The sequence below is a fragment of the Bos grunniens genome, chromosome 8 (assembly GCF_055505025.1).
Source record: "Bos grunniens cultivar Pamir isolate PY7600 chromosome 8, Bosgru_T2T1.0, whole genome shotgun sequence".
NCBI classification, from domain to species: domain Eukaryota; kingdom Metazoa; phylum Chordata; class Mammalia; order Artiodactyla; family Bovidae; genus Bos; species Bos grunniens.
The window spans coordinates 21452628-21465904 of NC_141172.1; the positions used below are offsets into that span (position 1 = coordinate 21452628).

Below are 13277 nucleotides of genomic sequence, written 5' to 3' on the forward strand. Positions count from 1 at the left end.
AACATATTCTATGACTTCCAATGGTAGGTTAGGGTTTATCAACCTCGGCACTGCAGACATTGAGGGCAGATCACTGTTTGCTGTGCTGTCTATCCTGTGTGGACTGTAGGGCATTGAACAGCATCCCTCACCTCTATCCATTAGATGCCAGTGTCAGCCCTCATCACCAGTTTTAGTGACTGGAAATGTCTCCAGACATCGCCAACATCCCCTCAGGGACAAAATTCCCCTCCCTGAGAATCAATGGATTATGTCATAATAGCTTGCTCACTGGACCACTCACTTTTGAGCTCAAGTTCCCCATGTAAAAAGTACAACTACACTGAGTACACCATGCTCACAGGAAAACCAGGCCACAGGAGAGGTCATGGAGAGGTGCGTCGCTGCCCAGGGCCAGTTGAGGTCCCAGCTGAGGCTTATTAGCATCAGATCTATAAGTGAAAGTGCCCACCAACTGCCAGGTCACCCCCAGTTACCCAGTGATCTGTGCATCTGAGGCCCTAAAAAATCGTGAAACAGGGACAAGCCATTCCTTCTGTGCCCTGTGGAAATAAATCCCTGACTTACAGAATCTGTGAGCTGAGACAATTATTATTTAGGGTGATTGATCTTGGAGTAAGTTATTTCAAAGCTATAGTGACCGGGACATTGTATTGTGTGCAGAAAATGTTTTAAGCTACTAAATTTTATGATAACTTGCAATGCAGCAATATTTACCATAACATGCTCTATGCTCAGAGTCGACTAATACAGGGAGCACAAACAAATTAGAATAATTCCTTCAGCAATTTCACTTGGAGTACCAGAGCAAATTGCTTCCTTTCCTCTCCCTGCAGTCAGAAGGGGAAATGGAGAGGCTGTGGCCTCAAAATAAAGCTGCAGGACGCCTATCTTTTTATTTTTATTATTATTGTTTATTTATTTTTGGCTATGCTGGACCTTCTTTGCCACACTCAGGCTTTCTATAGTTACAGAAGGCAGGGCTACTCTCTAGGCGTGGTGCATGGGCTTCTCATTGCAGTGGCTTCTCCTCTTGCAGAGTATGGGCCCCAGAGCTCAGGAGTTATGGACTCAGGAGTTGTGGCTCTAGGGGTTAGTTGCCTTGCAGCATGTGGAATCTTCCTGGATGATGGATCGAACCTGTGTCCCTTGCACTGGCAGGTGGATTCTTAGCCACTAGACCAACAGGGAAGTGCCGATGTCATTCTTTGTTTAAAAGAAAAATATTAATTTATTAGGCTGTGCCAGGTGTTAGCTGCAGCATGTGGGATCTAGTTTCCTGACTAGGGATCAAATCTGGGCCCCCTGCACTGGGAGCCTGGAGTCTTACTAGATCACCAGGGAAGTCCCCTATGTCATACTTAACCATGTATTCAATACAAAGAGAAAGTGGAGTACTTCCATTCTCTATGTATAAGGATATACACGGAGTATAAAATAGATCCACAGTACATCTGTGATATCAAAACTTCACAGTGTGGGCAAATTAGAAAAAATATCTCAAAAGACTGTGGATGGGAGGAAAGGGAGGCAATAATGAAAAAAAAATTAACAGTTGAGAAATGCTGTCAGAACCCATTTGGAGAGTGCAAAATGAAAAGCAAAAACAAAAGTAGAAAGTGAGAAGGAACTTTCAGAAAATGGAAACCATGGGCTCCTATTTAAGACACAGGCCTGAAGGAAGGTCTTCAGAGAATCTAGAGAGCAGGTTCACAGAGTCACCCACCTCACCAGGCCACAAGCATCTGCAAGGTCCCAGATGGCCCCAGCCTGGTCCTTCCTCCTGGCCCTGCTGCTGCTCAGCTGCAACGCCATCTGCTCTCTGGGCTGCCACCTGCCTCACACCCACAGCCTGGCCAACAGGAGGGTCCTGATGCTCCTGCAACAACTGAGGAGGGTCTCCCCTTCCTCCTGCCTGCAGGACAGAAATGACTTTGCATTCCCCCAGGAGGCGCTGGGTGGCAGCCAGTTGCAGAAGGCTCAAGCCATCTCTGTGCTCCACGAGGTGACCCAGCACACCTTCCAGCTCTTCAGCGCAGAGGGCTCAGCCGCCGTGTGGGATGAGAGCCTCCTGGACAAGCTCCGCACTGCACTGGATCAGCAGCTCACTGACCTGCAATTCTGTCTGAGGCAGGAGGAGGGGCTGCGAGGGGCTCCCCTGCTCAAGGAGGACTCCAGCCTGGCTGTGAGGAAATACTTCCACAGACTCACTCTCTATCTGCGAGAGAAGAGACACAGCCCTTGTGCCTGGGAAGTTGTCAGAGCAGAAGTCATGAGAGCCTTCTCTTCTTCAACAAACTTGCAGGAGAGATTCAGGAGAAAGGACTGACACACACCTGGTTCAACACGGAAATGATTCTCATGGACCAACAGACCACACGTCCTCCTGTGCTGCCATGTCAAGGACTCTCATTTCTGCTGTCATCCTGCACTGAATTGAATCAATATGTCACATGATTTCAGGAATATTAAAGGATATCATGTTCTACTCTATAGGCACTAGTCCCTCACAGATGCCCTAGCTGATGTATCCATTTATTTATCTACTTGGACATTTATTTATTTACTTATTTATAAAGATTTAAATTATTCTTGTCCATATATATTTGTGTATATATATGTTGTCATTAAGAGAAAATATATATATACTCTGTATGCAGTTTATTATTTTTCTTCACTCATTAAATTCTTCCTATAAAAACTTCATTTGCAGTTTATTTAAAAAAGAAACACCAAACCTGAATGTGCAACTTGATTCAAGAATACATTTTACAATTCCTTGACCCTTTTTTACAACTTGCATGTTAGAAGTAAAAATACACGTCCTTTAGCCAGGGTATTTGTTGCCTTCAGAACATAGAGGTGAACATAACTAGTCCAGTCTTTTTTGTAATTCTGATTTTTTTTTTAAGGAAAATAACCTAGAAACAATAATCAGTTAATTCGTAATAATGTGTTAATTATTTTAAAAATAGTATTAATTAGTTGTAAAAAATATCAGTTAGGTTGAATGCAAAAACAAAAAGGAGAAAAATGGAATTCCCTCAGTAGAAGGTGGATCAAGCTATGTGAGGACATAAAAATAAAAGTTAACTACTAGACTAGTGGGCTTCCCCCACCGCTCAGCAGTAAATACTCTGCCTGCAATGCAGGAGCCACAGGAGGCATGGGTTCAATCCCTTGGTCCGGAAGATCCCTGGAGAAGGAAATGGCAACCCACACCAGTATTCTTGCCTGGGGAATTCCATGGATAGAGGAGCCTGGTGGATGACAGTCCATAGGGTCTCAAAGAGTCAGACACAACTGAAGCGAGTTAGCACAGCACAGCACTAGACAAAGAGACATTTCAGTGCAAATGTCCATTGGATTTGGAGATGGCAATTGATGAAGTGTAAAGCATGGAACAGAAGAAGTGATCAAATGGGAGGAGAGTACAGAATGAGAAAAGGACTTAAATTGAGTTCCATGACCTTAACCTTAAAAAGGAGGGAATGTCACAAAGGAAGCAGAGAGAGAGTAGCCGTAAGTTAACAGGACAAGAGAGAATGGTGAGAAGACAGATGCAAAGGCTGCAACCACTTAAGAGGCAATGCATTCATGAACATGTAGATGGAAAGTGCCTCCTACTTGGGAAAAGAGAGACATTGACCTTTTAGTGAGAGCTTGCTTGGTAGAATTAATCAGCAGAAACCATAGTGGACAAGACGAAAGGATGAAGAAGAGAAGGTAATGATAATATCTAGAACATGGCTTTCAGATATTTGCTGTCTGAATTGGAGGAGACGATAGGGTGGGACCTAAAGTAGAAGGTGGATTTTTTTCTTTTCTTCTTTTTTTTGCTCTGCAGTGTTTTCCCTTTTTGAAATACTTTGCTTATGAAGGGATTTCATGGATTTGATATATAGACAACTCATATCAGTGTTCAAGATTGGATTTATTTTAAATCATGAGATTCAGTCACATACAATGGTAATGTATCATTATTTTGATTAATTGGATGTTGAAAGTCCCTTATGCTGGGAAAGATTGAAGGCAGGAGGAGAAGGGGATGACAGAGGATGAGATGGTTGGATGGCATCATTGACTCAATGGATATGAGTTTGAGTAGGCTCCGGGAGTTGGTGATGGACAGGGAGGCCTGGCGTCCTGTAGACCATGGGGTCACAAAGAGTTGGACATGACTGAGCAACTGAACTGAACTGAACTGAATGTCAAGAAGCTGCTCCATGGTTGAAACCATTCACTACATGGGAAATAGATGGAACTGACCTTACTGAGAGCTGTTGTGGTGGAATCAATCAGCAGGAACCATACTGGAGTAGGTAGAAGATTATAACAAACGAAGTCCCATGGACATTTACTCACCTGGGGATTCACTTCACGTCTGTTACTCTCGTCAAAGTCAGATTTGCATTAGTTTTTTTTTTTGCCTCAGTGTATCCGATACAATGATGGCTTTCCAAGAAAGCTGAATGGAGAAGAAAATCGATGTGTTGAACATTACAGAAAATTATGGTACAGACCCTTTATGTTCCCATTTTTACTTTCGTACTAGGCTACTAACCTCAAGGTGATACAGAAAGTAATTCAGAAGTAGCAAGAAAACCCCTGCCCAGAAAAATAGGAAATGAAAAAGAACGTAAAATCACATAGACTCTGAAATCAGGAGAGCATGAGGCTGATTTTACCTAGCATCACAGACACTACAGCTCCACTGCGAGATGACAATGATGATCCAAGAGGCTCAACAGAAATGTACTCAACCAGCTAATGATGCTTATTAACAACTTCTATTACAGCTCTGATGTAAGGTGAATAGAAGCTTATGATGGGAGCTATGATGGAAAAATCTAAGAATACTCATTGTGAATAATTTTTTGGATTAATTATGAACTCTGTGCTAACAATAGAATGGTGAACAAGAAAAAAAAAAAAGAATGGTGAACAAGAGATATACCTTTCTCCTTTGGTGGTTACTTGTTAAATGTGTCTAATAAATCTATTTTCAAGAAGACCAATGCAGAAGGATAAGTCAGAGGGACTGGTATTAAAAAAAAAAAAAAAACAAGGCAGAAACAGAAACAAGACTAGAAGTAAATGCAGCCAAACTCCTTGCAAGATAAATGTAACTCCTTATCCTACATTTACTTCTTTTCCTTTATCCCGTCCATCATATTCAATGTATGACAGAAACTCACTATACTAAAAGGAGAGAAACACAGTTTGAAGAGACAGAGAAAATATCAGAACTAGACTCAGATACAGTAGATATTTAGAAATTATCAGACCAGCAGTCAATTAACAGTGACTAAAGTGCTAAGGCTCTAATGTATTCACCTACTTATCCCTGCACTTAATCTGTCATATTATGTATGGTATTTAAAATTTTTATTCATATAATATCATGTTCAACTTTATAATATATTCAAATATAATAAAGGATGCTTACCTTTATCATCTCTCGAATTATTTTCTTTTTAATTTATGAAGCTCTTCCTCAGGAGACGTCTTGGAGCTGTTATTCTTACAAAAAGAAATAGCCTAAATTTGCAAAACAAACTAAAAAATGGATGATAGTTTCTACTCATTATTCACTTCTTTAGTAGGTTATATTTTAAAACCTTATATTTCTATATTACTTCTCTGGTGGCTCAGTGGTAGAGAATCCTCCTGCTAATGCAAGAGATGCAGAAGATGTGAGTTGGATCCCTAGGTTGGGAAGATCTCCTGGAGAATGAAATGGCGACCCACTCCAGCATTCTTGCCTGGAAAGCCCCATGGACAGAGGAGCCTGGTGGGCTACAGTCCATGGGGTCACAGAGTCAGACACGACTCAATGACTATACAACATTTCTATATCAGATATATGATAGCTCTGATAATACAGAGGTGAAAAAAGCAAACGTAGAATCTCTTCTTCTGAAGACTTCTGTTTGGAAAAAAAAGATTTAAAAACTGTAATCATGCTTAATTATTTCATTTAAACGTCCTGTTACAATGATAGCTAGACAAAAGGAGATTCTCTCACGGGAATCTAGCTGAGAACTCTCAAGAAGGAGAGAAAGCAGATGTAGTCTATAAAGTGCCCAAGAAACACCTAAAGACAGATTTCCCATTGGTAGAAGCTTATGTGATATTGTGCCTTAGGAGACGAGTGTAGAAGGAGAAGATGACCTAACGCTTGCAAGGACCTTTCATTTTGAAGGCTGAGAAAGTTAAGGAGAGTCTACAAAGGGCCCAGAGTTGGGACAACCAGGGCACTTGGGAGCTACCCAGGAGAAATGATCTTCCCAAAGCATCAAAGAAGAAAGCAAAGGATTGAGAATCACACAGGCTGAAAGTTAAAGAATGATTTCTATGTTATATGAGATCCTGCATCGAGTCTAGACTCTGTCAGGACATACAGGTAATCACAGGAAATCATTGAACTTCCCTGAGCGTCAGCCTCCTCAAATATAGAGTAAGTGAAAATGTTTCTAGAGTTGTTTTGAGTACCAGATAAACCAGAACATTCAAGAACACTTAGCAGAGTATCACCCACTGAGTGAGGGCTAAACAGGTAGTGCCTATTTTATTGTTTTTTTACATATAAATCTAAATGGCGATAATGAACTCTCCTACCATCTCTCTGTAACTGCAAACAAATCTAAGAAAAGAATTGGGGGAAAGTATTCCATCAATTATTATGTAATTATATACATAATAATATACATATACATCATATGAAAACATATTATAAAGTATACTCAGTTCAGTTCAGTCTCTCAGTTGTTTCCAACTCTTTGCGGCCCCATGGATTGCAGCACGCCAGGCTTCCCTGTCCATCACCAACTCCCAGAGGTTGCTCACACTCATGTCCATCGAGTCGGTGATGCCATCTAACCATCTCATCCTCTGTCATTCCCTTCTCCTCCTGCTTTCAATCTTTCCCAGCAGCAGGGTCTTTTCCAATAAGTCAGTTCTTCACATCAGGTGGCCAACGTTTTGGAGTTTCAGCTTCAGCATGTCCTTCCAATGAATATTCAGGACTGATCTCCTTTAGGATGGACTGGTTGGATCTCCTTGCAGTCCAAGGGACTCTCAAGAGTCTTCTCCAACACCAGTTCAAAAGCATCAGTTCTTCAGTGCTCAGCTTTTATAGTCCAACTCTCACATCCATACATGACTATTGGGAAAAGCATAGCTTTGACTAGACAGACCTCTGTTGGCAAAGTAATGTCTCTGCTTTTTAATATGCTGTCTAGGTTGGTCATAGCTTTTCTTCCAAGGAGCAAGTGTCTTTTAATTTCATGGCTGCACTCAACATCTGCAGTGATTTTGGAGCCCCCAGAAATAAAGTCTCTCACTGTTTCCATTGTTTCCCCATCTATTTGCCAGGAAGCAATGGGACCGTATGTCATAATCTTAGTTTTCTGAATGCTGAGTTTTAAGCCAACTTTTTCACTCTCCTTTTTCACTTTCATCAAGAGGATCTTTAGTTCTTGTTAGCTTTCTGCCATAAGGCTAGTGTCATCTGTGTATCTGAGGTTATTGATTAAAGTATACTACGTACATAATATACCATACACCTGCTGATTCTGATACATGGTATAATTCTGCCTTCCTCTCTGCACTATCCTTGATCTCATTGTTTCAATCAAATATCACAATCATTCACTCCTCTCAGTGTAGAAATCCCCAGCATGCTCTCCTCATTCACTCTGCATGAAGGCGTCCTTTCCATTCATATAGCTGTGTCCTTCTCCGTTACGGTTTCTAGTTGTCAATTTCCCCTTATGGTTGCAAACCACCAACTAAAAGCAGAAGCTGAGTAAAAGTTCTAGGTTTGTCAGACACTCTCCTATGACTTCACCCACTCAGCCGGCCAATCACCGCAGGTCCAGACTGTCCAGCCTCTCAGAGAAACACAGAAAATAGAAGGAACCCTGCCCCACAGTGAACAATGGTGGAGACACCAGGGGCTCCTCTGAGGCTCTACCTGGGCTCTTCCTGTGCTGACTGCACTAGGAGGAGCTCACCTGGTTCAGGAATCTCATTTGCTCAAAAAGCCCAAAGCGCAGGAAACATGGAGCCAAAACTTGGAAGCTTGGAACTTGGAAGCTTGAGAACTTGGAAGGAGAACAGAGATGTTTAAAGTGTTCGTGGAGCAGCAGCAGGTCCTCAGGACATGGAACCACATAGATGAGCTGCACTGAGGCAAGCGTTTCTCCAGAACATTCCTTTTCAGAGACTGAGAAGACTGAAGTGGATGCTGAGAGCCCAGAGACAGAGCACAAGGGCCTGGCTACCAGCTGTGTCCCCAGCACGGGTGACATTCATACCACAGCAGCCTGCAGAGTCCTGGAAGGGGCGACAGTCACTCCCGTCACAGCTTCAGACTTGTTTCTTCCTTAGGAATGAGCTTACAGTGAATGATGTCAGATTCATCATCTCCGAGGAAGAAGATTTAGCTTCAGGACCAGGGACCAGGCTTGATCACTCAAGAACTTTTGTATAGCAAAGTTTTACTACAGTATGAAAAAGAGACAGGGAAAGCTTCTGACATAGATATCAAAAGGGGTACGGAGAGTGCCCCCCTTGCTAGTGTTAGCAAGGGAGTTATATACTTTTTAAATTGGTTATTACAGTAAATCAAAAGAATGTCCCAAGGTTGTAAAGATCCTACTAGACCCACTCCCACAATATACATTTTAAGATAACAGGATTAGTCAGAAGGTTTTCAGGAAGGAGAAACATGTCCTCAAGTAGGATCCATTATTGTTATATAATCCTTACTAAGGAACATAGAAAAAAGTTTGTCCTTTCCTCCTTGAGAATTCCAGACCCCTACCTCCTCCTTGAGAGCCCCAGACACCTTTCTCCTCCTTGGGGACCCTAGACTTCTTATCAACCTGCCTAGGAATTGACTCTCTCAGGACCCAGCAAGTTATCACAGAGCAGGACTAGGTGTTCCTGGGGATAATGCAATCCAAGGAAGTTCTTAAAATTCCATCATGATGTCTTTGCCTCTTTGAAAGACAAAAAACAATAAAAACAAGTTTGATAGAAGAGACAAGGGCTGGGCTTTTAATACATTTGGTGCAGATGGTGATTGTAACCATGAAATTAAAAAAATGTTTGCTTCTTGGAAGAAAAGCTATGACCAACCTAGACAGCATATTAAAAAGCAGAGACATTACTTTGCCAACAAAGGTCCATATGGTCAAAGCTGTGGTTTTTCCAGTAGTCATGTATGGATGTGAGAGTTGGACTATAAAGAAAGCTGAACACCAAAGAATTGAGGCTTTTGAACTGTGGTGTTGGAGAAGACTCTTGAGAGTCCCTTGGAGATCCAACCAGTCCATTCTAAAGGAGATCAGTCCTGGGTGTTCATTGGAAGGAGTGATGCTGAAGCTGAAACTCCAATACTTTGGCCACCTAATGCAAAGAGTTTACTCATTGGAAAAGACCCTGATGCTGGGAGGGATTGGGGGCAGGAGGAGAAGGGGATGACAGAGTATGAGATGGCTGGATGGACATGAGTTTGAGTAGGCTCCGGGAGGTGGTGATGGACAGGGAAGCCTGGCATGCTGCAGTCTGTGGGTCACGAAGAGTCAGACACGACTGAGTCACTTTCACTTTCAGACCTGAAGAGGTCCTCTGGGAAATCAGTGAGGTCATTCTCAACTGAAAACAAAACAAAACAAAGCAATATGAGAGCTGAGAGTTCAGTTTTGGGGAGGACTTGCTGCAGGTTATACCTAGGAGGACAGCATCTCATCAGCTCCCAGGAACTGCTCCAAGGTCAGGGAAGGTCCATATATGTGATTGCAGTGAAGAGGTTACATGAAGACACCTCACATCTTGGTAGAAGATGGCTGAGAGTCAGGATAACAAATGTCTCTATGAATGAGTTTAGTGCTTTTCTATGTATATGTTGCAAAAAGTTAGCTTCATAAAACTTTCTCCAGAAATGATCTAAAGTATCTTAAGGCCTGTTTTGCTAATTTTCCCAGAGCACAGAGTGTCTCATTCCTGATTTCCAACCTGAACCTCTATCAGGGAGAATTGGAGATCAGGAACTAAGTGGCTAGTGACTTCATTCATGTAGAACAAGATGGTGAATGACATTTTAGTCGTCATTCTGAAGGAGAAATGTCGGAGCTCATGTGGCAAGAAATTGTTAGGTACTTTTTCTCTGTCCATAAACTCATGAGAAAAGTTAAGGGTATAAAATACATAGATTATAGGGTTCACCTCTCGTACAGTTAATAAGTTAATTTACTATATTTCGCTGAAGAAATCACTCATAAAATCTCAGACTTTGTGCCTCAAGGGTTGTGGGATCTTGGTTTCCTACCAGGAGTTGAACTCAGACCTCAGAAGTGAAAGTGCTGGATCCTGACCACTAGACCACTAGATTAGAAAACTAATGCTTTTTTTTCCTTCAACTGGCAGAAAAATCTATAGTCTTCTAAGTATTTATTAGTCTATTTTTGATTAAAACTTAATGTCAATTCTGTAGACTCAGATTCCATTCCGAATTGCCTTAACAAAACCATAGAATGTAACCCTTTGGCATCTGAAATGGATTACAGGTCCTTCGTCATCTCACTCTCCTCTGTCTATGTATTTCATTGGTTCCTAAATATCATGTTCATCTACACTCTTCACTTTTTTAAACAGGCTTGTTCAGACAAATCATTGTAAAGCTCCTAAAATATGCCTTTGTACCTTTGGTACACTGGGAATAGTCCAGTGGTTCAGATTTATATTTCTTTCCAGCTGGATAAGTGGGTATGGTCCCAGCAGGATTAATGACAGGATTGATTTAATATTTTAAAGACCTTAGAAAGTGCCTAGTCTGCTAGTAGCAAGCAATAAAATTCAGTTACTTTTTAACATCATGATTACTACTACCTGGGGATTAACATAAGTATCTTTGGAATCATTTGATTCCCTTCTTTTTAATTCTAGTTTTTGCAAAGCATCTTCTCATTGTCTAAGTGGATTTATCATCTGAGACAGATGCTCAGCAAGGCTGGTGTCCTTGATCCTGCCAGAGAGGGTTAATGTTGCAGCAACTGGGGTTCTAGTTGCCCATCTCTTGTGAGCTGGTGGGTGTGACTTCTTCCTTCTCTCCTGAAACTGATCCTACATGGATTAAAAGAAAGAAAAATGATGTAGCTGATCTTGAAAAGCAAAGAGCAGTCAACTGACCAAGGACTTGACCTTCGTTGAACTTCTGTCAGAAGCAGCCATGTCCCAGCCTTTCTGTTCATCATACTGACCTCATCCTTCCCCTCTGCCACAGCCTCGTCCCCAGATTTGTTGCACTGAAGTTTGCTAACTCAGAATATGTCATTGTGTCAGAATACTTCCCTTCTATAATATTCATGACATTGAGACTTACACTTGTTTTCTTTTTGCCCACAAAAAACATCTCAAATTTTACTTTGTAGGAAAAGCTGCAAAGGGAAACAAGAAATCTAAAGTCTTGAAGGTGATAGAGATACAGCCCCTCTGCCTGTCTTTACTTCCCTTTATTGTTCATATCTCATCATGAATTAGAAGGATTACAGCAGGAGCAGCAGGACAAATCTAGTCCAGTAAGTCAGTAAATGAAAATGCATATATAAAGTTTAAACGAAAAATTGTACTCAAGTAAAAGAAAGAAGGCTGTTTCTCCTAATCTAGTAGCCTGATCCTCAGACCCTGCATTCTCAGAGACGAGACAGAGGGACAGAAATGCCCAGTGAAACTTAGAAACCCATATCAATTCAGACGTAAGACACAGATCTTTCTCATTTGATTGATAAATTTCCATTTAGATGGGTACATTTGAAGCTTTTGGAGATAGATAAAATAAACAGTTTAGATTGATGACATTTTCTTTGACCATATTCAGAATACATAAATGAAAATCAAAAAAGGAAGTAAAAGTGTATAGAAATGATTAGAAAATGAAAATTACCATGTTCCCTATTTAATGGCCTTGCTTAGAAACAATGCCATCAGAGAACCTACCTCAAGGTTCCACCAGACGCCTTCCCAGCCAGCCCAGCAGCAGCCTCATCTTCCCCATGGCCTTTGTGCTCTCTCTACTGATGGCCCTGGCGCTGGTCAGCTATGGCCCGGGAAGATCCCTGGGCTGTGACCTGTCTCAGAACCACGTGCTGGTTGGCAGGCAGAACCTCAGGCTCCTGGGCCAAATGAGGAGACTCTCCCCTCGCTTCTGTCTGAAGGACAGAAAAGACTTCGCTTTCCCCCAGGAGATGGTGGAGGGCGGCCAGCTCCACGAGGCCCAGGCCATCTCTGTGCTCCACGAGATGCTCCAGCAGACCTTCAACCTCTTCCACACAGAGCGCTCCTCTGCTGCCTGGGACACCACCCTCCTGGAGCAGCTCCGCACTGGACTCCATCAGCAGCTGGACGACCTGGATGCCTGCCTGGGCCTGTTGACGGGAAAGGAAGACTCTGCCCTGGGAAGGACGGGCCCCACACTGGCCGTGAAGAGGTACTTCCAGGGCATCCATGTCTACCTGCAAGAGAAGGGATACAGCAACTGTGCCTGGGAAATCATCATAATGGAAATCATGAGATCCTTCTCTTCATCGACCAGCTTGCAAGAAAGGTTAAGAATGATGGATGGAGACCTGAACTCACCTTGACATGACCCTCACTGACTAAGATGCCACATCATCCTTGTATACTCACCTGGGGTCATTTCAGAAGACTCTGAATTCTGCTTTAGCCAGCAAATTTGTTGAATTACTTCAGCCAATACTTTGTCAGTAGTAAATGAATATATGTAAATTATTTTTTTGGCTGCTGGTGCATCAGTCCTGAAGTGTAGACAGCTCTGATGTTATTGTTTGTTTGCTTATTTATTTTGTTATATTTATTCTTTTATTTCCTCATATTTATTTTTCCATATAAAATATATTTGTTTACATTATATTAAAATTTAGCAAATACATTCACGTTTATTTCATTAAATTTGTAATTCATTGTGTTTATTAAATATTATCAAGGTAAACTTCTTGAGTTTTTTGTTATTTTTTCTTTAGTTGCTAAGTAAAGTGTGACTCTTTTGTGACCCCATAGACTATAGCCCACCAGGCTCCTTTGTCCACAGGATTCTCCAGGCAAGATTACGCTGCTGCTGCTAAGTCACTTCAGTAGTGTCCAACTCTGTGGGACCCCATAGACGGCAGCCCACCAGGCTCCCCCTCCCCAGGACTCTCCAGGCAAGAACACTGGAGTGGGTCGCCAGTATGTTGCAATTTCCTTTCCCA

General features: G+C 42.0%; 2 protein-coding genes across 2 annotated transcripts; both read left to right on the forward strand.

Annotated features, from left to right (window-relative positions):
* Nucleotides 1-289: 289 nt before the first annotated feature.
* On the forward strand, nt 290-3106 carry LOC147366772 (interferon alpha-G). Its single transcript, XM_086414288.1, has one exon. The coding sequence runs from the start codon at nt 1760-1762 to the stop codon at nt 2327-2329; it is 570 nt and encodes a 189-aa protein (XP_086270414.1). The 5' UTR covers nt 290-1759; the 3' UTR covers nt 2330-3106.
* A 7315-nt stretch (nt 3107-10421) lies between these two features.
* Nucleotides 10422-12973, forward strand: LOC147366773 (interferon omega-1-like). The gene has a single exon (XM_086414289.1). The coding sequence runs from the start codon at nt 11988-11990 to the stop codon at nt 12648-12650; it is 663 nt and encodes a 220-aa protein (XP_086270415.1). The 5' UTR covers nt 10422-11987; the 3' UTR covers nt 12651-12973.
* The last annotated feature ends 304 nt before the right edge of the window (nt 12974-13277 follow it).